The sequence below is a fragment of the Cucumis sativus genome, chromosome 3 (genome assembly GCF_000004075.3).
Source record: "Cucumis sativus cultivar 9930 chromosome 3, Cucumber_9930_V3, whole genome shotgun sequence".
Classification (NCBI taxonomy): domain Eukaryota; kingdom Viridiplantae; phylum Streptophyta; class Magnoliopsida; order Cucurbitales; family Cucurbitaceae; genus Cucumis; species Cucumis sativus.
The window spans coordinates 13102410-13126307 of NC_026657.2; the positions used below are offsets into that span (position 1 = coordinate 13102410).

Sequence of the window (23898 nt, forward strand, 5' to 3'; positions counted from 1 at the left end):
AATGAGTGTATTAGAAGGTGCCAGGTGGTTAAGTAGGTATATTTAGGGCCCAAGGAGAGCGGAGTGTAGGGTGTGGTGAGAGGTAGAGGATTGGGGCTGGGAACATGGAGGGAAAGAAGGGAACCGTTGCATGGGAAGTGGAAGAAAGGATAAAAGATAAAAGATAAGTGTCCTTAACCAAGGGGCAGACACGTGTCAGTGGATGCCTCGGTGGCTTAATAAAAGTGGTTTTTAACACATCCTCAGTAGAAGATATTTTGATTGGGACCCACATAGGAAACTCGAATCTCTGCCACTGATCCGACGTTCGGGCAGTTTTTCGTTTATCCATTCATCTTCACTTCATTGTTCTTCCGTTTTTAGGGTGTAAATTAAGTATTATTCTTTTTTTGAGATGGTCTTTTTTTTTGTTAGTGTAAAATTAAATTGATGTCAATCTATTATAAAGATAGATTTCTTTTATAAAATTTTTAAAATAAAAAAAATATATCCATGTTTATATATACACTATAAATTTGATATATAATTTATGTCCCTCACATTTGTATACAAGATATATAGAAAAATGGTACTATGCTTTTCCTCTTGGATTTTTTTATAGTCAAGTAGCATTGGAACTGTGATCTGATTCAACTGCACTGCTGGTGGTATTCTGGACAAGGCATCAGCCACCTTATTCTCTAAGCCCGGTCTGTACAACACCTCAAAAGAGTACCCTAATAGTTGTTAAAAGTTAAGTTTAATTTATATGATTAAGTTATTGACACATAGTTGTTAAAAGTTAAGTTTGATTTATATGATTAAGTTATTGAAATGGAAAGGTGGTGAAATAACTATCAATTTACTACGAAAGCTAACTATTACCTGCATAAACAAAGTAACTTTTTCAGCCCTCTATGTCTTGGTTAAAGTCTTCAAACTTACTCTGGTTTGAGTCAAGCTTGGGTCTCCATTAGTCACCACCTTTCTCCCTTCATGTTGGCACTAACCTTTCTCCCTTCATGTTGGCACTAACCTTTCTCCCTTCATGTTGAAAGGTTATTGCTAATTTCCTCCAGTCAACTCCAGTGACCTCTAAGGAATGTACCCACTAAGGAATGTACCCACTGCATTCCCAAAATTACATCCACCCTGACCCCTAAGGAATGTAGCCACTGCATTCCCAAAATTACATCCACCCTTTAGCAAGAAGCTGTTTATGATTTTCCATTCTCACACATTCAACTCAACCATACCACATATCCCTTTACCTTAGTCAACTCAACCATACCACATATCCCTTTACCTTTCACTACTGCCCCTGACCTCAAAATCACTCCGTAATTGGGCGTTTCCTCCCTGGATAAATTCAAAATTGCCAATTCTCCGCTATGAAGTTATGAGTCGCGCGATGAGCACTATTATTTCCCCTTCCTTTTATCTTGCCTTTCACCTTCAAGACGCCTGGGTTGGATAATCCCACCACCAAATTAATGGATAACTTAATATTCAGATTCTCAACATACCCTTTCCCTCTGTTACTATTTTCGTCTCCTCATCTTCTTTAACTACCAGCATTCGTAATTTCTTCTCCCTAGCACCTATGACCCGCGTGATATTTTTCTCCACACCGAAAACACAGTCCCTTCAAATTCGGCATCCGATAATTTCCCGTTACACCCTTGTCATCCTATGCCACTGCTTTAACCCACATTCTTTTCTCACTAACTCTTTGATGCCAACTTATTCTCAATGCCAATCAAATTGTTGGGTCAAATTGTTAGTTCTATTATTATGGCTCTAGCCTCTGCTAGCTATAAAATAAATGACTAGTGTATTATGATCGTCCCAAGTTTTGGTAGTACTCCACCCATATTAAATATGGTCTAATACTCTAATTGGTCTTTCCAAAGTATTAATTACCAGACACATGCTCATTCTTTTTCCTTTTTGTTTCTATGTAAACGAAATAATACTCTGCACCTATCGTCTAATTGTGACGGACTTACAACAACATCAAACAATGATTTATGTACAAAATAGTTCTAAAAGATCCTCAGCACTAAAAAAAAATGCATCGAATAGTAATAGATGTGCGGAGATCTCAGATTGATTCTAAACGATCAAAGTTCCTTACCTGAACGGAAAATTTATATTACATTCTCACATAATACCTTCATTATTATTTATTATTTACATACATTCCCCGGCCCAAAAATCCCCTAATTACCAAAACTCAATTCAGTTCCTAGCCGGATCGATTCCCACGGACTTCAGCGACTCAGTACGGTGAGGATGAGCATATGCATCGCCGAGCAGAGGATCATAAGGAACTTTGTAGTCCCCAAATTTCTCTACCTCCTGAATGTGAGCCACTTTTCTAAAGAAAGATTTAGCGAAGAACTTCTCTGTCTCCTCCGCCACGTGCTCCGGCTCCACCACCTCCGGGATCGTCTCTCTCCGTTTCTTCCGAACGGAAACCGATGGCGAGTGAGCCAATTGCTGTTTCGCCGTGTGTAATCCGAGACCAACAGAGAGAGCAATCATTCCGATGGCCACGTATACCGGAACAAAATCGCCGGCTCTTGAGGCCTTTGGCTTACTCTGGTGATGGAAGTGGGAGAAATCGGCCGTGGGCGCGTAAGATTTCATTCTTGGAGTGGTCGCCGTGGCGTAGGTTCTTGTGCTTCCATATGATGTTTTGAAGCCATTGGCGGCCATTCGAGATACCAAATATCTGAGCGCCATTTTGGTTAGGTTTATGAGTGGAAGGTCGATAGTGGGCGGATTTTATAGGGGTGAGAAAGTAGGAGATGGTTCTGGAGGTATGGTGAAGCTAAGCCGGTGTTCGAAGAAGAAGATGGTATTAGGTGTCGATGTGGAAAAGCTGACACGTTTCATGGAAGTCTCCTGAAGTTGCCGTGTGTACAGCCCTCGTGTTTCGTTTTATATGGAAAAGTAATGTTTTTGTATTTTTTGTTTTAGAATTATCTTAGTGTAATGAAATGTCTTAACCCTCCTTTGATTAATTACTACTCTTTTATAATTATTCTCTTAATATTTTGGTTTTTTTAAAAAAATTGAAGTTGGTGTAAAAAAACTAGTCCATATCTTAACAAAAATATGTACAAACTTCTAAAAGGAGATATAATTTTAAATACAAATCGAGTGGGAACCGTAAGGATATATGTGCTTAGGCATCTATTGTATTGTTGTATAGTACGAATACATTTCGACAAGCTTATTTGGGTGAGCATTGCTATGTACTCTTTGATTGTGGTGAGTTTGAAGTGCTTCCATAGTTCTTTTGCCACAACGTCACTTGGTGAGTAAGACATTTTTGCAATAATTGTTCAATGGACTTCACATGCAATGAGTAGTGTGTTGCTTTTCTTGGGTTATTTTGGACATCAAATGCTTTTTAAATTTTTTACTTTGATCTCTTGCAGTCAGAGATTCGTTTCTTTGTTTGGTAATAGACTCGTTGGCCGAGACAATATGGATGATTGATAGGTGGTATGATCTTTTACCAGTTGTGTCATCTTGCAATTTTGTTACTTAATTATGAAGTCCTACAACTTGGTAATGAGCGTGAGTCCAGTTTAAGTCAGTCTTGATGTTAACTTTCATGACCTCTGAGTGAGAATGGGCTCTAAGATTAAGGTTTTCTCCTAATTACCTTTGTGTTGATTGACATTGTCTTTATCGATTAGAGCCTTCATTTGGAATATGAAATCATTTGTCACCTTGAAGTCGAAGAAGTGTTCAAAGTACTGCTAGTTCGAGCTTGTAACAAGACTAAGACTACCAAATATAAACATTGTCTGTTACATCACATAAGAGGGATAATTGAAATTCGAGTTTGTGAACTTCATTTTTTTGTTTGATCATATCTAAGAAAATTGTGAGCCACATACAACTAAGAACATATATTTTATAATAACTTCTTAGCGGGAGTGATTCAAAAGAAAAAAAGAAATCATGGGTTCTACGATCTCGTTTTGACTCTCTTCCATGGTTTCATTTTTCTGATGGCAACATTGGTCAGAACAAGGAATATATTTTCTGACATCGATCTCGACCCCATCCCCACTCCGCCCGATTAAAAATCGTTTTATATGCATATGATTGTTTGATTTATGAAATGAGTGGAACACTTTAGTACATCTTTGTACTAATTTTAAAATTGTTATGTGATATCATATCATATTTGTATGTAAAGAGAGGACAGATTCTATGTATGTATATCATATCATATTTTAAAATCAGATCTGAAAAGTAATTTTGAAAACTACAAATTAAATTATACTAACATATGCATTTTTGGCTATATTAATTACCGGTATACATGATCGGGACAGTACTTATCCGTGTTATGGTATCTCCCTAACCAAACAGAGAGCCAATTAAATTTCCTCAGCGTCGGGCTTCAAAGTTCCTTGGTAAAAAATGTAAAGTATACAGACATACCAATTTTTTTTTTGCAAATATAGCAATTAGATTTCAAATATTAACATATACAATAACATTTTTTCTAAAAATTTACAAATATAACAAAATCTATCACTATTTTACAATATATTGGTTTATCATTGATCAACCATAAATATTTATCGGATAGACTTTGTTATATTTGTACTTTTTAAATTTTGCTATATAGTTAACTATTATTATTAAAATTGCTACATGTTATAATTACCTTTAAAAAATTAAATATAAGTTTAAGTCCTAAAATTTAACTCGAATCCTAAAGTCTTGTACTATAAGAATTTTGTCTTTGTCGACGTAGAGAAACGTGGATAGAGCTTCTGCCAACGTTATTTTTGCATGGGCATGCTTCGTGGCTGAAACTCCATCTTTTCATTTGCCTACGTTATTGACGTTAAGTCGGCAGAGCTTCCACGTAAAAATAATGTTCAACACTTTGGCAAGTTTAGTCTTCATGTTAATCATCATTATAAGTATCATTATTGAGTTAGCACCAGGAGAATCCAAGTGTATACGATTTTAAATTGTTGAAATTTCATGGAGATCAAAATCGGAATTGGTATACAAAGAACTTGAAAATTCTGATGTGACATCGTAAGACTTTAAAAAACCTCAGTAATAATATTTGTATCCTTCTTAGTAAGTGGTTGTTAGTTTTATGATATTTGTTCAAGTTTTATTATGTTTGCTTCTTGGAATGTTTGGATTGTCTCATAATTTGTTTATGTGAAATTTTTTTTGAGAGGATGTGAAGTAAGATGATGTTCATGTAGATTTCTTTTTTCAATATTTACCTTACTCCGTAGATTATTTTCTCTAACATATTTTCCTTTCTCGGTGCTATGCCAAATATATGTGGGGATATTTTCCATAGCTTCGCTATATTTTTAAAGCTTTTGAAGCCTTCTTTGCTAGGGTTGTCACAATGTATTGTTTTATGAGTTTATTACAGAGCTTTGGATATAGGCTACATTCGATAGTGTGTTTGTTTGAAGACGAAAGTTCTCTTTAAATGTGATGGCAATTCTTGTGCATGCATTGTTGTTACAAAGTCATATCAAATTTCAAACGGGTTGCATAAGGTGATTTCATTCCAGAAGGATTTTTTCAATCTTTGAGGATCACAAGGTACCATCTTTAAGAATGGAGTTCTCTTACACTAAAGGGGAGTCTTTAAGTGTTTTTGTAAATGAAAGGAGTTCACAAGAAGAAAAAAAGATAACTTCAGATGAGAGTGGGAGTTTCATAAGCCTAAGTGCTCTACATCACTAATGTCCACATACTTTGATTAGGAGTACCTAAGTTCAGGGGAGAGAGTATCACATCTAGGCTCTACGGTTGTCACTCTAACCTTTATTGTCTATTGATAAATACAACGTTGGAATCACTTAACTTGATTATATTAATGGATTATCTTTTCTAGGTACACTGACCTCCAACGGTGTTTATCACCAAACTGGGTTACTAACTTTGGCATGTTATTTTTCGTTGCTTTGTTTGTTGATTTGCTCTTTTCATGATTGCTAGAGTGTGTTGTGTGACATTTATATTCTCTGTGTAAAGATTACATTCCAAAATTTTAGTGGAAAATCACTTTTATAACAAGTTTGTCAATCTCTAATTTGTAGAAAAGAAAAAAAAATCAAACTTTATAGGTGACTTCAAGCATCATACATGTGAAGTTTCATGTAGTGATAATGTCTAAATACACACTCTTACAAGTAATTCTTTTAATTTCAATACTTACATTTCAACAATTGTGCAAGAGAAAATCTAATAAATTGAATAATATGGTGATTCCTACTAATATATATATTCATAACGTTCCTTGAAAGCATCGCACATGATAAAGATATATTTGGCGCACAAAGTTGAATTGAACTAAGTTGGTAATAATTGTTTATGTTAATAATAATTATATTTGTGTTTAGCATGTAGAGTTGAGTTATTAATAACTATGGATGTAGAAAAAATTTGAGTTGGTTTAAGAAGTATGTGTTAGGAGTGCAATAGTTGAGTCCTTTAGGTCACTTTTGTAACTTAAAAGTTATAAATTGTTTTCGAATGCAAATATTTTTCTAAAATTTTTAACCCTAATTTGAGATGTAAAGTCAAAAGCACTATTAAAAAAGGAATTCTTTGAAGGTTTTTGGAAAAAATGTAAAAAAAAAAGTGATTTCAAAGATAAAACGTCAAAATTGTTTATGAAAAGACAAAGATGGGTCAATTTTTTAAACGTCGACTGATATGCATTTTTGTTTTTTACGTTTTAAAAAAGTAAAGTAATATCTATTGTTTTATCTAGTATGAAAAAGGTGGAGGTGGAGAGAATTTTTGAATTTTTTTCATTAGGACCCTTCCTCGATATTTAAAAAATTGTCAAATGTCATGTACTTCTACGTTAACGTTTTTAAAATGTCAAGTAATATCTATTATCGTTTCAATGTAAGTCGGAGAAATTTTTTAAAAGTTTTTGGGATGAGAGGTTTGTTGACGTTTAAAAAACGTTAAGTGTTGTGTACTTTTGACGATAATTTTTACGAAAAAGGTAGAGATGGCCGAATTTTTGAAAAAATTTCACGTTATTTTAATATTAAAAATTTAGTTCTCCAAAATTTCTCCCTCCTTCGACAATCGCATCTCTGTTCCCGGTCTCACCATCTGATTTCTCGGCTTCCTCTCGATCGTCGTCTTCATCTCTCTTGGTTCTTCTCAATCGTTGTCTCCACCTCTCTCGGTTTCCTCTCAATCTTCGCCGGTTTCGTTCCAGACTCTCTCCCGGCCTTGCTATTTAGGGATTGTGACATCTAGAGATCCCAAAGCTCTTGAAATTGCCTTGCTATTATCGGTATTTCATTATCTCAATTCTCTTTCATATCCACGAAGTCATTATCATAATGTGTTTGTTGAACCTGTGGTTTTACAATGAATGTCAGAAGTTTGGTTCATGTGGTCTACGTTTGGCTGATTTTTCTGTGTGAACTATTGGAATCAAATCAGTTTGAATAATTGGGAATTAACTATTTGTTAATTTGTTCTGCAAGAAGTAAGTAGCTCGTGATTTTTTAGTTCGAGTAATTGGGAGATTGAACATAATTTATGTCTTTTTTTGGAATCTGTTACTCATAATGATAATCTACATCTTGATAGAAGAGGTTTCAAAGATGAGAGCCAAATGTAGATCTTTTCAGCCTCTGGGTTTGATTTCTTTATGTGGTTGTAAATTAATTTTGATTATAGTTTTTGTGGTTGTTCTCAATTTGAATTTGTTGATTCTTCTGTCCTCCGCAATGCTTGCTGGTCTTCTTTCCCAGGAGAGCAAAACTCCAGGACGAGCTTCGGAATATTGAGAAACAGGATTTTCTTTGTTTCCTTCTCAGATTCTTAATTTTTAATTTCTCTACTTGCTGATTTATGAATATGAACTTGACATACATTGCGTCTTTTCAATGCTTTTTGTTTCGATTCTATTTGGGTTCTTGGACCTTTTTTTTAGCATTTTTTCTTCTTTTACTATGAAATCTTATATCACTCAATTATTATTATGATTTTTTTAAACTGCTGCTCTGCGTATATCTAGTTGTGAGGATCAAATTGGTTAACAAGGTAATTTTTTTTCTAAACAGAATGTTTGAAAATACATGTAAGGAATAGAGAGGACACCTACAGAAAAAAAATGATTTGGGAAGTTAGAAGTCCATAGAAGGTAAAATTCTTCATTTGTTCCACCTTATCGTAGTATTAATATCTTTGATAGACTCTAAAGACAGCAGCTGAATTTGGCTCCTTCCCCCAACGCCCAACATTTACTTTCTCTGCAATGAAAATTCAGAAATTAGTCTAGTAGCCACCTCTTCCTTCACTGGCATTTTGCTTATAATGGTTGAATGTTCCTCCCCTACCTTTTTTATCTGGCTTGCTGCCTCCTAGAAAGCGTAGATGATAGTTTGTTTGAACTTTTGTCTAGATGATTGTATAAAAGGTAAGCTAATATTTTGTGGAGCAATGCTATTAGAGCTCTCCTTTGGCATATATGGAAAGAATGGAATACTATATTTATGACTAATACTCAGATAAATTACTTAGATTCACAACCAAGCCCTACAGCTAGAGTAGACTACATTATGAGAATAATTGGCAAAGAAGGTTGATTGAGAACACTATGAAGAGATATCATTCCTTGAAATAGCAATGAAGGTTGATTGAGAGAAGAGTTGTTTTCACTACATTAACCAGCAACAACCTAGCTTTACTTTTCAGCCTTAGCAGCGGGAGTTTATTCTCTCTTTATACTCTACCAAAAACCTAAAAATATTAAAAGTCTTAAAAGCTTTCTCCCAACACGCCAGTGTAGTGGGGGCTACTGAGTATTTATATACTCATTATTTCTTCTAATCTAAGCAAGGATAGCTCGACGAATGACAAAAAAAATCAGTGACCGAGCCTATGGGACTAGTGCGGTTTCGGCATATGTTTCTCTAATGTTTTTTCATGTTTTGGTCCAGAAGTCAAACATTTAGATTCTTGGACTGTTTTATTTAGTTTTTTTTTAAAAAAAATTGATTTAGGATACCTCGAACAGTGATTTTATGACCTTACTCTTTTAGAGCTTTATTTGATAAAAGGCTATTGTTTATTCTTTTATTTTTTTTAAAAAATTACCAAAGATCTATTTTTCAGTTATGGATACATTTAGCAACGTCCTTTGAATATGATAGAAAGTCGGGTCGTTACATTGATATGATGATGTTTTTGTTTATGAACTATTATTCATGTAATAATGACCAGGTATAGGAAGTTGACTTGCTACAAATATGCACCTTCCTTGTCTTCATCATTGTTCAAATAATTCTTCAACTTGACTTGATTTCTGGTGATTTTTTTTCAATTAGACTTCATGTTTTTAATTGCTAGGTTTTGGTTGTAATTTCAAAATATGGGGGATTCCATGGGTTCTACTGAAGCTGGTAAACTTCAGGAGAAGTTAGCATCCATGCTTGACCAGCTCTATTTAGAGAGTGGCATTCTACAAAAAATGATTTATAAGAACAAGAACCAGCACCGTCGGAGTTCCTATTTTCGATATCTTCTGCAGGTATTCTTATCCCCTTTCTAATAGAGTTAATTATACATACATACATACTATATATATATATATATATATATATATATATATATATATATTGAAGCTCTGGTTGATTGGTTGGTTGGTGAGAAAAAAAAAAGTAAACTGCAAGAAAAGAAGTACATGAAATATTTTTTGTAGGAGATTATTTCTCTTAAATGTGTACGCTAGTCTGTGTAAATATATGTTCATATATGCAAGAAGTGGAAAACATTTTAGTATTGATTACTCCTCTTGAATGGAAAAGGGACAATGACTACAGTTTGGAAAACTGGTGTGTCATAATTCACAAACAAGATCTCATAGAAAATAATATGTAGCGTACTTGGTGAGATAATTCATTTAAGTTTTAGATGAAGAATTTGAAAATTTTGTCATACTTGTAACTTGGTCTTGTGTCTACAAAATGTTAGGTGAGGAGAGATTTAAGACTTCTACAGGCTGTCAAGTTGGAGGAGTTGTTAAGTTCCTGCTTTCAAGTTATTGACGGAAAGAAACCTAAGCAAAAGATTCATTTTTTAGAAAGGTATTTGATTTTTCCATAGAAAAAAAATAAAAGAAAGTTATTTGATTTTGAGTTCCTCTTTTAAGTGTATAAAGAGATGACTAGACTAATAATGTACAGATTCATTTTCCTCTGACCTTCTGTTTCACTTTCTATTTTGTTACAGTTTAAAACGGAGGAAATGTGAAGTTGGGAAATATAATTTCATGGAACGACTTCTGGGGGCTGTGCGCCTTCTGTCACAGGTGATCTTTCTCTTGGATTTGTCTTCTTTGTATCACCAATTGGGAGATGTTATACAAAGGGTCATTCTTTTTCTATTTGTTTATGCTTATGATTTAAAAAGATCAAGATATATTCCTAATCAAAAATTATATATTATGATACATTATTACTGAGTTAAAACTGTTATGCTTAATGTAAGCTGTTCAATTTTCACTCGTATAAATATTTTTCTGCTAGTTGGCCTTTATTTTTGCCTGAGAGGTCAATCAAGGGTTATTTTTGTTATTGACCACGAGGGGCAATGACTACAGTTTGGAAAATTATGTTCACTTTATATCTTTGTACATTATTGAGAGGATGTTTTTTCAATTCTTTTGCAGATGGTGGAGCCAATTTTTAAGGCAGCAACGTATCCTTTTTATCTATTAGTCTAATGCTTGATAGATATGTTGGTGTTGCTTTCTATTTACTCAAATTCACGGTTGTATGACACACCAATGTTTTTGTTTTATGCACAATTGTCCAATGTAAGTACTTTTCTGCATTGCTGACAATTATATTGAATGATTTCTTCTTACCTGGAGGTAATTTATTTGCCAGACTATGGAAACTAATTTGGAGAAAGAAAAATTCATTATGCAAAATATTACCTTGACCATTTGATAGTGAGATATCTATCTTGCTTGCTCGAACATTTTTCCCAGGGTTTTGCTTTGTAATTTTGGCATTACTGGCTCGTATTCGAGTGTTAGTTCAACAAGTAAGTTCCATTTTTATTATTCAGTATTTAAGAAAATAGGTATCATTTGACATTTTAGCAATCTTTCTTAGTTAGTAAATTAATAGCCCGATGACCAGATCATGGTTAGGATTTTCTTAAAAAAAAACCTTTTCCTGCAAATAATTTTCCAAGGATTGTCATTATTCTGTAAATTGTAACATAATTACTATTTTCAAATTTTCTGTGTTTATGATGCATTTGCATTCTCATTGAGCATTTGTATCTTTTTTCTGTTATGCAGATATTGCTCGATGTTGTTTCAGTATTCAACACGGTTTCGTCTATCTCCAAAAAGAAGCAAGTAGTTGCAATAAACCAGGAAAGAATTCAGGTATTTGTGCTCCACTCGTCCATTTTTTTTCTCTAAGTGGAAAGGTTGCATCTACATAACCAAGGAATTCTTAAGCAATCACAGTAATGTTCTCGTATCAGCTGCCCTTCCAATTATCTTGACGAAGTAGAAGTTCTTAAAACTTTTTTCCAATCCTTTTACAGGTCTTTAGAGAGTTTTACCCAACGAATGATGAATATGTCCTCTTAGAGTGTATTTGGGAAGTAGACAAATTTATTTTGAAAGAGAAAAAAAATGAAATTGCAACTAAGAATCAAGAAGAACATATTGCACCTGATTTTTCTTTAGCCACTTCAGCTATGCGGTATCAGAAACTTCGATCTTTTCTTGGAGGTAAGGTTTTCCTGGTATTTATACTCAGCTCCCTTTACACATTCTCCTTTCTTAATAGAAATATGTGTGTGTTCTTTTAATAAATAATCAAGTATTCCTCTTTGTCAATTGCATTGCTTTAGTAATAAATTATGCTTTTATGTAGAGCTTACTATCCGAACCGTCAAACGAAATAGCAACGTTGCGTCTAATAACCTCCATTTTTTAATCTTCTAATTCTTTGTACTGCCATCATCTTTAGTTTCATTAATCTTTTTCTTGGAAAGAAAAATAAACTTTAGTTTCCATCTTGTATTCCCTCCTTTTGGGTGTAGACGATGAATCAGAGGAGGCAGAAGACCATGAATCAGAGGAGGCAGATGCAAATGAAAGTAATGAGAAAGGTCTTGATCTAATGAAAACGACTCCGAATGGTTTGCTAGCAAGCCCATCGGGAAGTGTGAATGATATATCTATGGAAGATAATACAGAAACAAAAGACGGTTTGATCAGTCCGGTAAAGACCACGAGCAAGACCTTCTTGCCCCAAGAAGGTAATTCTCTCGTAAATTCAAGCCCCCCCATGCCCAGTGCGAAAAAACCGAACTCGAAGAGGCCAGCATTTGTTTCTGTAGAACTTCCCAAACCGATTACATCTGGTGGAGTTGGAATTCAATTCAATGAAAGTAAAGTTGATAGTGTGGAAAAGGAGAATCCATTTTTCACTTTGCTCACTGGCGGGAAAGCCAAAAGCAGTTTATTTTAAGCAGTAGAGAGAACTTTAGCAAGGAGTTATGTTCTTTAAAATTGCACATCTGCCATTGCTTATGGAAAAATCATCCATTAGCGTTTACTGATAAATTTTGAGATCAGTGCTGTAAAATTTTGTATGGTTATAGTTAGATAGCTAAAAACAAGTTTGAACCTTTGAGTTCAAACCAATTTTGTTGCTTCATTTAAGCTCTCGACTTGTCTATGAGTTATTAACTAATAAAAACTAGAGCAGAGCGGATCATTTTCGAACATCCAACGGAGTTTGAAATACAAGTCTTCCCATAGGTAGCACGTGAAAACCAATCAGGCAACTCAAAAGAATCCCAAACTTTTACCATAAGACACCAACTTCATTTTTATCATACCAACAATATACAATATATCATTTATTAAACAATATACAATATATCATTTATTAAATGAGTCTGTTTGGATTAACTTTAAAAAAATACATTTTTCATAAGCTCATTTTTGTTTGAATTCATTTTCGTGAAAATTGTTTAAAATGGTTTTGAGTAATTTTCTAACACTCTAATTTTCTTTTTAAATTAAACACTTGAAAATGTAATTCAAGCCCATCGTATGATATGATTAGCCTTCTCTAAAAAAAATGAAAACTGAAGAGAATTGTTGCGTATCTTTATAATTTTCTTCGCATCATTATATTTTTTATTGTTCAAAGTCTTACTTGATATTGTTCTTGTCTGTGGTTTATTAAATAATTTTGAAAATTATTTCACGATAATTTTTTTTTTTATAAAAAAAGTACATATCTTGACGTTCTTGGATATCAAATTCATAATTCTTTGAAGAAGAAAAAATTCAATTCTCATTTGATTCTTGGATTTTTCGTTTTCGAAAATTACTAGCATAATTTATTTCCACATATAAGTTTTTATAACAATCATCAATTGTTAATCACTTCCTAGTCATGATTTCAAAAACCAAATCAAGTTTTTTAAAATTAAAATGGCAAATATCATATTTATCTTGAATCATTGTAGTCGTATACATTTAAACTCTTGACTAAAAAATCTTCATATGAACATTTTACGAAAGAAGGAGAAGAAAAAAAAATGATGAAAACTCCCTAAACAATTAACTCTGATACCAATTGTGATCTTCCAACAAGGAAGAACAAATCGTGTTCCCCACTTAAAAAATAATGATTAGGGTTTTAAAAAGGAGAGAAGAAATATGTATGAAAAATAAATTGTTTTCCTATCCGAATAAAATGTGGAAAAAGAAGTAAAAGATGATGAAGGCATGAAGAATGAATGAGTTATTGAATGATAGTTTATGAATAATAACACATTTAAGATGAAAAATATTTTAAAAAGTAAGAATTTTACGATATTTATAAAATTCTAAAACAATGTGTTATATTCACGTTAATGTAATAATCACCTTTATTGGAAAATGGTTTGGATTCAAACCCGGAAATTTTCATCCAACCCAATTCACTTACCCATAAACCAGTTTTTAACTGTGGAGGTAAGTAAAATGGTTTTTTGATTGGTTAACAAAGAGACAAAGAGGCAAATAACTCATTTTTTAAGGAAAACACACATAGTAGTGTGTCTTGAGCTTGAAATCTTGTTGTTGAAGAAAACAAAAATAAAGAGTGAACCACTTAAAAGGGTCGAGAGCTCTCTTCAACATTCTAGTGAGTCATATTCAAAGTGAAAATACATGGTGTATTTTTCTTATTTGGGTGAGAGTTTCTTTTATTTTATTTCAAAATATCGAAATGTGACATCTACATTCTGAGAATTTTCGTCTATTTGGAGTAGAGAGTTTTGCAAGCGTGTTCGCGGATTTCTTTCAATCTATATCGATGTAGTAGAACTTGTTGTTGCAAAAGACTAAGAGTAGTCCCGAGTTTGGGGTGAACCACGGTAACTTTTGATGTCATTCTCTTTTTCTCTGCTTTTATTATTTACAATTTTACTATTGATTGCTTATTTGGTACTAACACGTGGAAGTGAGAATTTGAGATGCAATTTAGTATGTTCCATATTTATATTTATGTAAATTTCCATCATCCTTTTCCTACTAATTTCTTTGTTTGAAAGGAAATTGTCCATAACAATCTCTACAAGTTTTCACATTACCAAAACAAAAGACTTGGTAAATACTCGTTATTGTAAAGGTTCTTTTTCAACCAACTGTCGAGATCATCACAAAGGTTTTGATGGTCACAAAAGTTTGATTTTAAAATTCGAAAATAATGTTTTATGCACACTTTGAGATTGACTATTAAAAGTTTAAAAACTATGTAGACTAAAATTGAACAAATTCTAAAATACAATCTAAAACAATATTTTAATCCGGTCTCCATTCCGTGCTAGATCTTTTCATGGTTTATGTTCCTCTTTCCTCCCAATTTTTATCATAAAAATTTAAAATATCAATTTATTCCTAATTCTAATTATTCATTACTTATTTCAATAATTTATATTCCATCTATTACTTGAGAGATACATTTTATAATTATTAATTTCAATACCAGAACTATAAAATTGATATTAACTTGTGTAACAAACAATACATTATTATCATTTTGTATAGAAGTTCATTTCAATTCTAGCCACATGCCTTTCCCTGCCATTTAAACCCAATTAAGAAACAAAGGTTCTTCATTATAAACTCATCCCTAAACACAAGTATATTTGATATATCATGAGAAATATGCACACTGATGTATAATGCTTTTCAATTGCATATCATACATACATTGCACCAAATAACAAAATCTGTAGTCTATGATCCATTTGGCTTCTTCAGCTTCTCATATGATTTCCTTGAAATCTAGAAAGAAAGAAAGAATATATATACATAATTAAGTTACAACGTTAGAATCCACTTGTATTATTACATTAATAAATTTCGAGGGAATAAGGCAATAATAAAAGAAAGCAACAACTAAGTATTTTGTGTGATAACCATATGACTGTTCTAAAAAAAATTAGCCAAAGTATTTTGAATTAAATTAAACAAAACCATGAAAATCATATATGTGTTAAATGAACACTTTTTTGTGTTTGAAATTTTGTGGAAGTAATAGTTCATTAGTTTGTGAACTTTAATTTAGTTTGTAATAGTTTACTTATATATACACTTTCAATTATATAATAATTCAGTCTATTTAGTTTAATATCTAATGATTTAATCTTTTTTGCTTTAAAATTTTACAATAATTTAATCTAATCTAGCTATCATGAAAAAGCAATTACTCAGATTTATTGAAACTTCTTACATATATTGGTCAATAAACGAATTTTGACCAAATATGCTTATAAATTATAAAAACTTGAGTAATTACATAATAAAAAATGAAACTAAGTTTAATTTTGATGGTAAGAATTATATCGTTATAAATTAAATTACATGAACTAAATATTAGTAATTAAGGTTTGATTTGAAAACCATTTTGTTTTTCATTTTTGTTCTTGGAAATGAACCGTATAGACACTATTTCTACTTCTACCTTCAGTTTTCAGCCAAAATTTGAAAACTATAAAAAGTAGTTTTCAAAAACTTGTTTTTGTTTTTGAAATTTGACTAATAATTCAATAATTATATTTTTTAAAAAAAAGATGCAAAACTTAGTAAAACATGGATATGAAATAGACATAATTTTCAAAAACAAAAGTGAGCACAGCGTTCATAACCAAACAAAACATCAAATTTAGGAATAATTTATTAAAATTCTGAAGTGTCCAAACTAAATCAGTAAATTATAACAAAATGAATTAAATAGACTAAGAAGTTCCTTTTCTAAAAATATTTTGGTTAGATTACAAATTTGGTCTTCCAAAAGTGTTAGAATTTAGTCTCTATAATTTATAATTAGAATTTGAAGTGTTAGAATTTAGTCTCTATAATTTATAATTAGAATTTGTGGTATGTGATGTATTAAAACAGTTCTTCTCACCATTGTTAAAAACTAAATTCTAACTTTTAAACTTATAAAAATTAAATTCTAACTTTTTCTAAACCAACTAAACGTGTAATTTAACCAAGTATTTTTGTTGTAATCCCATATCCAATTAGTTAAAAACACTTTTCATCTTTCATATCAAACTCTGTTAGATGAGTATGAGTATATGTATGTATGTACGGAAAGAGAAAAAAAAACCTTATGAGAAGGTGAAGCAGAAAGAGAAGGAACAGAGCATGGAGTTGGAGAAGAATGAAAGTAGTTTCTTGGGGAAGAAGAGAGGGATGGTGGATTAAATGGGGAGTGAATATGTGGAGGAATTGGAGAATGAAGTATTGGTGAGTGATTGTATGAAGAAGAAAGTGGAGAATGATGGTATGAAGATAATGGGGATGCCACTGGTGACATCCATTGCAGACGAGGTCCTCCTGGTGATTCCGATGTTGATCTCCTTACTTCCATATTCACTTTCAGCCTGTATTTTTACACACATAAACGTGTTAGCCTCATTCATGAATCACAAACCTATTTAAAATGACTTTCTAAACAAATATTGAGCATTTAAAAAGTCATTTCAAACAAGTTCTAACCGCTAACCGAATCAAGTTCTATCGCGATGTAAAAAAACAAAACCGAGAAAGAAAAGAACTCAGGAGTTACTTGTTGTGGACAGCAACATATTCATCAGTCTCATCCAATATCTCTTCCTTCAGAAACATGAACAACAAAACAAAGAAAAATAAGTATGGTTCCTAGTTTTGGTAATCTTAGGCCTCATCTGAAAACCATTCGGTCTTTGTTTTTTGAAAATCGTGCTGTTCTTTTTACCATATGTAATTAGTTAAAAACATTTATAGAATATCTCTTCCTTTGGAAAGATCAACAAATAACAAAAACGGAGTTCTCGTTAAAAAAAATTCAGTTTTCATGACTTGTAATGGATTTCGAAAACATTATTACAAAGTTGAAAACAAATCAAAGGAACTCATATGTTATGAAGAGTAGTGTTTAGAAGCTTAATTTTAAAAACTAAAAATCGACGAGGAAATAGTAATCCAATTGTCTCTTAAGTTGTGTGGTTTAGTTAAAGTACTACAGATCTTATTGTTTCTATATGTTCTAAAATGATATAATCGAATATTTATCTTTAGACAAAGAATTTGAGTTTCATTTGCATCGAAAATCAAACATCTTTGAATTATCTAAAAAACAAAATGAACCTGTAAAAGTTCTTCCATGACATCCTCCAATGTTATGATACCAATAACATTTTCATCAAAATCTGGCATTGATTTTCCATCGGTATCAGTATCTCCATTAGAGCAAATATTCCCTATTTGCAACTTAATATGTCCTAACTCCATCTCAGTTACTGGTGTCGCGGTTTCGAGTTCTGGTTTGTTAGAATCTGCAGAGATATGAGGTTAGTTTTTCTTTTTGATGACTCTGGTTACCAAATCATGATGATATGTAAACATTAAACCTGCAGGCCTTTTGGCTTCATTATGACTCTTTATGACAACAGCCATATGACTATGTCCTTGTTGGAACTCGTTCAAAATGTCATACAAAGGTAAGTTCTCACGTACCCTGCATCACATTTGCAACTTTTTGTTGAATTGTAAAGAAAAATGAAAATATTTGGGTGCATCCTCGATTGCACTCTTTTTTGCAATTTTGTTATGGAACAAACTCTTCTTTATTTTTTCTTCTTCTTTTTATTAAATATTTTTTAACATATGTGTTTTGGAGTGTGGAGTACTGAAAGATAAATGCAAATCAGGATGCCTTTATGTATTCCTCTTACTAGATTATAAAATAAATTCTTTAGAAATATTAAGCTTGTAATATAAGAAGCAGGCTAAGGCATGCATCCAACACCTTTACCTTGGAACTTTTCTGATGGTGAGATTTCTGATGGGAGTTTCATCCTCTGGATGAAATTTGATCAGATTTTTAACCTGCAGCAAAATTATTATCAGTATTTTTAGGAAACAAATATCAATATATATGTAGAGATTTGTTAGGCTCAAATAAAGTCTCTTGTTGATTTTGAAAGGCAATAGTATTATGAGTGTGTTAATGTGGACAATTAGATATATCAACTGGTGTAATGTTTTCGAGTAGTTTCAAAAACAAAGTCATAAAGATTTGTATCTAAAATGAATAATATCATATTATTGTGAAAATAAAGAAAGTCTATGGTATAAATTTACTATACGATCACACTACAAATTATATTAAAATAACACATGTGAACAATGACATGTAGAGATATGGCTCCGAGTAGGAGGTGATGCATCCACCTTGTATGAGTAGTTTTTAGAAACTATCAAAGGAAGCTTTTAGGAAGCTTTAGAATACATATAGAACATAAACGTTTAAATTACAAATTTACATTCGTGTCTATTTAGTCTATGTATTTTTAAAAGATAGTTTTTAAACTTTGCAATTATTTGTTTCATAGATCTCTAATGAGATCTAAAATTATTAAAATTAATTGATTTATTATCTATAACTTTAAACTTGATGTTTGTTTAAACGTTCAGAACCGTGAATTTCTTTTAAAAAATAATTTGAAAGTTCGGGTATTAGATATGTTAATTATATGAAAAACCAAATAGATACAAATATGAAAGTTGGAGGCAATTCTAACATAACCAACATAGATAGAGTATTGTTTCTTTAATTAGGCCTTACAATTCAACACTTGAACATACCAAAATAATACCAATGATATTAGTTGGATATCCAGAGTATATTGGCACTCGACTATGTCCTTTTCTTAAAATCAGCTCCATGGTTTTCCTTAGATTAAACAAGAAGTCAAATAAACAAGTTAAAAATCAGATTCATAAAGTTAAAACTAATCAAAATTAAGGTTAGAATTGAAGCATACTCATCAAGTTTGGAATTTATATCAAGTGAGAACAATTTGGCTAATGGAGTCATAGCATCTTTGGCAGTTTTGAGTGTCATGTCCAAAGCTCCAGTGATAATGGTAGTTTCTTCTTGAGTCAATTCTCCACCTTTCCCTGCCTGACACAGAAATTATCAATCATATGGTTTTTTGTTTCCTCAAACACATTAAAATTTAGATCAAAACTGTTAATTATCAATCACTGAGCTTTTTAGCATCTAAACCTTTTTTTCAGAGTTAAAATACAATTTTGTTCCTATACTTTCAAAAAAGAATTTTCAATTTTAATCATTAAACTTTGGGTTGTCTAGTTTCAGTCAAACCATTGGAATGTAAGCATCTTGAACCAACCTTATTCCCATGCATATCCACAAATGTCTTGAGCTCTGCCCTTCTTAGAAGTGCAAAATGCCCCTTCCCCAGAAGCCAATCTAATAACTGTCAATCACATTTAGAAGCTCGTGTCAATTATCAATTGTTTGTTCTCCCAGCAAATTAAAATACTAACAATAAGATTTTGTCACCTTATATTTTCTCTCCTTTCATTGGTTTAAAATAAATTTTTATGGAGTTTTTTGGGAAGGGTTAGATTATATGGTAACCCAACCTGTATTTGGAGAAGTTATCATAACCCTAGTTTTACTCCTAACCTTCCCTCAAACATTTCTTAATATTATTTAAAAATAACAAAATAAATTAAAATATTTACAAGGTATAGCAAAATTTTGAATTCTATTCCTAATAGTCTTATATCACTCTAATATATTAATAACTATCCCGATAGAATTTGTTATAGACTATAAATGTTTTGTAAAATTTACTGTTTTTGAAAATTTCATTAAGACAAATTGTTTTACAAAAACTAGGAAAATTTGGTAAATTAAATATAAAAAATTTGTGTATTGAATTTAGAATATAATTTTTTTAAAAAATTAAATAAATCTTCTTTTTTAGAATTACATGTGACGATTATTAAAAAAAAAAACTGAAAATGAACGTCGTATTTAAAGAAATTTAAGTAAATTATTTTACGAGAACTAAAACGATTGTGTATAGAAATTTGTTTATTGGATTTATATTATAATTTTTTTTTACGTAACATTTTCTCCAAACACATCTTATTATAACAATTTCTCCAATGTTTAACGTAACACTAACTCTTCATAACTCAACCCTTCCTCCAAACAGGCTCTTAGAATTTTTTGGAAGCTATTTTAAGTGATTGTCGAGCAATTAAAACCTTTCTAATATTATTTTTTTTCAATACATCCTAGGTTGCACCTATCTCATGTGGTCTACTTCTTTTCGTCCGTTATTTTTATGCAATGGGGTTGATATAGAGAATATATAAGATGGGTGCATCCTACCAATTATGCATTTAAAGTTTTTTTTTCAAATTAAATACTAAAAAGTTAAACCAAACATTTTCCCGATCATGTTAACCACATTATTTGACAATGCTTCTGAAATGCACACAAGTGCTGTAAACAGAAGTATGTGAAATCTTATGTGAGATCTTGGTGTGATATTATGACATAAAATTAACCCAATTAATATTCCAAAACATTTATCATTGCCAGATTGTTAAGCAAATTAAATTCATAACATGATTTATTACCTTACTGATGGGGTAAGACAAAGGAAAGAGGACTAAGACAAGCACCCGAACAACGACGGACAGCTTAGCGCCAACACTCAGCCCATACCTCGAACATATAGCTTGAGGAATAATCTATGGAGAAAAGAAGGATTATTATTATTCTATCAAATGAAGTACCATATAACATGAAGAAGGAAGTTCATTTGTTTTAGAAAATCTACCTCTCCAAAAGTTAGTATGAGAGTGACTGATATCACAATTGCACCCCAAGCTGGTAGAAGTGCATCAATGAAGATAGGCAGGGCCTTGTATTTATTGGAAGGATAAAAGGAAAAAACACAATTATATTAAAAAATATTTTCAAAAGCAGTTCTTTTTTTTAAAAAAAAAAAAAGAAAAAGTTTGATTAAGATATAGAATGAAGAAAAGTACCTCCATTGCCATAGCATTGCTTATGAGGAGTGTGCAAAGAAGCAAATGCTGGTTCTTTACTATGGGCAGAATTTTAGCTACCAGCAATGTCAAATGTGAACACATAATTAAGTTAGAAGCACGTTTACTTATTTTTTTTATAATCATTTGGTTTTTTAAAATATAATTAAGCTTATAACACACAATTTTCACCATTATTGAGTTCTATTGTTTTGTTATATCTAATTTACAATAATATTTAAAAAATGCACACCAGATTTTTTAAAACTTAAAAGAAAGTAGATTTAATCAAACTTGTTCTTTCTTCTTTGGAATTAGACTAAAATTCATAGAACGAAGATTGTCTGCATCATATCCTACTGTCTTCCGTACTTCTCTACTACACAAAAAAAAGTACTTTAAAAAAATTGTTTTTAAAACAAAATAAAAATGTGAATTGACAACATTTTATTGGATTGGACTTAATGAAACAACAAAATAGGTGTTTTTTTCCAAACAAGCAACGGACAAAATTCAGAAGCACAATTTTCAAAATCTAAAAATCAAAAATCAAGGATGATATGTTTATTTATTTATTTGGTTGTTGTTTATTCAAATTGTGCTTGGATTCTCACATAACAAAAAAAATTCAACCATAGTTTTCATTCTAAAGCAACATTTTCAACTCTTAGCCAAATTATTAAATATATATACACACTTTTTTTTAGTTTATAAAACAAGAAAACATTTTATATAACAAAAAATAGAAACTAATAGTTGAGAGTAGTGTCTTGAAAAACTTAATTTTAGAAGACCAAAAGACTTTTGATATAGCGTTGGATTAGTTATTATAGTCTAGAGTTATATTAATTTGTGTTTGGGAGGGTTGACGGTTTTAGTAAGTAGAAAATAGTAAACATTGAAACAAAGAAGAATTTGAAAGAGTACTATTATAGTTAATTGAAACCCCAAACATGGAACATGTTGTAATGCCCACTCCACCCATTTGAAGTTGGAGGTCCAACGCTCTCAAACGTTATCAATTGAAGTCAAACAATTTTAGCTTTGTTTCTACTTGAATTTTGCGAACAAGTTCATGAATGCAAATATAACACGAATCAATTGCTCAACAAGAGGAGGGGAGCAAGTGCCTGAAACTTACCAGCATTTTTCCGGTCGTCGGGCCTGCCAGATTTGACAAGAACCTCGAGATCAACCAAGCTGAGCGACATAAGTCCAAGCGTAAGCCCTGACATAAGACCAGCAAAAGCAACCAAACCTACACATATCAAAAGATACATCCAGAACCTTGGCTCACAGCATGGAACATCATTTGCAGCCATGTTCTCTTTATTTGTTAATACAAATTAAAGCTCTTTGGAGTGGATCAAAGTACTTTTTCTTCAACAAAAGAAGCAAGATTAAAATTGTGGATACTAATAGAAGTGGGTAAGAACACAATGAAGTGATTAAATAGAAGAGGAATCGAGAGGGCCAACGGACACATACCAAAATGATAAAAGAAGAGAAAACCTATGACATGTATAAAACAAAACTGTCCCCAAGAGACTTATTGGCCCTTTGAAATTATAAACAATAATGCTATAGCACAAAATGACCTTCTAATAAAAAAGGAGAAAGTGGAAGTTTGAATATGGAAAATTGATGTGGTTACACTCTGCTGATGTGCTTGTCAATAATTCAATTGAAAATACAACAAAAGTAATTTTGTGGGATTCACTTTATGAACTTGTTTTGTTTCTCAATACTTAGTGTATTAGTTATTCTCTGTTTTTTCCTTTAAAATAATATAAACTGGTGGTTGAGGTTAGGATGCCATTTTTTATTTCAAAGATTTTACCGAAATTTGTCTCATCTATATGGAAGTGAAAATGAGGACAAGAAGAAAAAAAAAATCAATCATTTTGAATAAATTATATAGAGATGATTTTAACTAGCATTTTTAATGTATCTGTTCCAATAAGAATTCTTCATTCCTTCCTCTATCTGTTTGATGAACAACAGAATGATTTGAAATGAGAGTGAGTGATGCATTTAATTCAAAAGCATAAAGCTAACACTGACAAGTTTATGCATAGAAAGCTTCATAATGAAGAACAGGGAACTAAAACTTTGTAGAAATTTAACTTTTGACTACCAAAAGTAGGCTGGATTTTGGGTCGAATACTCCAATTGTGTGACGATTCGATGTTTCAGCAGAGCTAACACAGTATGAATGAAACAATATTGCATGGATGAATACTCCATTGTATTGTTGTTACGTGATCAATTTATCAAACACACTTCAACAAATTTGAACCACTAAGTACACATTTGGATATGAATCTTGATTAACCAAATCATTTTATTATTAGTTAAAATCGAATGACAATGAAAAGAGTAAAGGCCTATGTTTCTTGTAAAGATGATGAGATTTTTGACGTTTGTAATGTGAGATTCTCAACAAAAACCAAGTATTTCAA

The 23898-nt window shown here is 31.7% G+C and overlaps 3 protein-coding genes across 6 annotated transcripts; 1 reads left to right on the plus strand and 2 right to left on the minus strand.

The window, feature by feature from the left end:
* Window positions 1–2058: 2058 nt before the first annotated feature.
* On the minus strand, window positions 2059–2831 carry LOC105434852. The gene has a single exon (XM_011652885.2). It carries the CDS (start codon window positions 2725–2727, stop codon window positions 2221–2223), a length of 507 nt encoding a protein of 168 aa, XP_011651187.1. The 5' UTR covers window positions 2728–2831; the 3' UTR covers window positions 2059–2220.
* A 4224-nt stretch (window positions 2832–7055) lies between these two features.
* LOC101210672 lies at window positions 7056–12792 on the plus strand. Of its 2 annotated transcripts, XM_011652886.2 has the most exons (10): window positions 7057–7315; window positions 8094–8173; window positions 9382–9562; window positions 10006–10118; window positions 10264–10342; window positions 10703–10731; window positions 10989–11082; window positions 11345–11434; window positions 11599–11788; window positions 12103–12792. In XM_011652886.2, the coding sequence occupies exons 3-10, from the start codon at window positions 9404–9406 to the stop codon at window positions 12531–12533; spliced, it is 1185 nt and encodes a 394-aa protein (XP_011651188.1). In that variant the 5' UTR covers window positions 7057–7315; window positions 8094–8173; window positions 9382–9403; the 3' UTR covers window positions 12534–12792. The 2 variants fall into 2 exon arrangements, with proteins under 2 accessions (XP_004140752.1, XP_011651188.1); XM_004140704.3 differs by lacking the exon at window positions 8094–8173 and having other exon boundaries at window positions 7056–7315.
* A 2255-nt stretch (window positions 12793–15047) lies between these two features.
* LOC101210102 (DUF21 domain-containing protein At5g52790) lies at window positions 15048–22985 on the minus strand. Of its 3 annotated transcripts, XM_031882108.1 has the most exons (13): window positions 22578–22978; window positions 21437–21513; window positions 21226–21309; window positions 21023–21136; window positions 19756–19842; window positions 19384–19523; window positions 19205–19292; window positions 18372–18445; window positions 17968–18074; window positions 17705–17892; window positions 17145–17191; window positions 16683–16959; window positions 15048–15352 (listed from the first exon to the last, which is right to left on the minus strand). In XM_031882108.1, exons 1-13 carry the CDS (start codon window positions 22756–22758, stop codon window positions 15305–15307), a joined length of 1512 nt encoding a protein of 503 aa, XP_031737968.1. In that variant the 5' UTR covers window positions 22759–22978; the 3' UTR covers window positions 15048–15304. The 3 variants fall into 3 exon arrangements, with proteins under 3 accessions (XP_031737968.1, XP_031737967.1, XP_031737969.1); XM_031882107.1 differs by lacking the exon at window positions 15048–15352 and having other exon boundaries at window positions 16570–16959; window positions 22578–22979; XM_031882109.1 differs by lacking the exons at window positions 15048–15352; window positions 16683–16959; window positions 17145–17191 and adding an exon at window positions 17199–17352 and having other exon boundaries at window positions 22578–22985.
* Window positions 22986–23898: the final 913 nt, after the last annotated feature.

What these genes read in the sequence shown, in the direction of transcription:
- LOC105434852 (XM_011652885.2), bottom strand. Translation starts at nt 2,727, where the DNA reads ATGGCGCTCAGATATTTGGTATCTCGAATGGCCGCCAATGGCTTCAAA.
- LOC101210672 (XM_004140704.3), top strand. Translation starts at nt 9,404, where the DNA reads ATGGGGGATTCCATGGGTTCTACTGAAGCTGGTAAACTTCAGGAGAAG. An exon ending in CCAATTTTTAAGGCAGCAAC is followed by an intron (nt 10,732 to 10,988) that starts GTATCCTTTTTA and finishes ACCATTTGATAG; the next exon opens with TGAGATATCTATCTTGCTTG. An exon ending in TAAACCAGGAAAGAATTCAG is followed by an intron (nt 11,435 to 11,598) that starts GTATTTGTGCTC and finishes ATCCTTTTACAG; the next exon opens with GTCTTTAGAGAGTTTTACCC.
- LOC101210102 (XM_031882107.1), bottom strand. Translation starts at nt 22,758, where the DNA reads ATGGCTGCAAATGATGTTCCATGCTGTGAGCCAAGGTTCTGGATGTAT. An exon ending in TGTCTTACCCCATCAGTAAG is followed by an intron (nt 19,843 to 21,022) that starts GTAATAAATCAT and finishes TGTGATTGACAG; the next exon opens with TTATTAGATTGGCTTCTGGG. An exon ending in TATGTTGCTGTCCACAACAA is followed by an intron (nt 16,960 to 17,144) that starts GTAACTCCTGAG and finishes GTAAAAATACAG; the next exon opens with GCTGAAAGTGAATATGGAAG.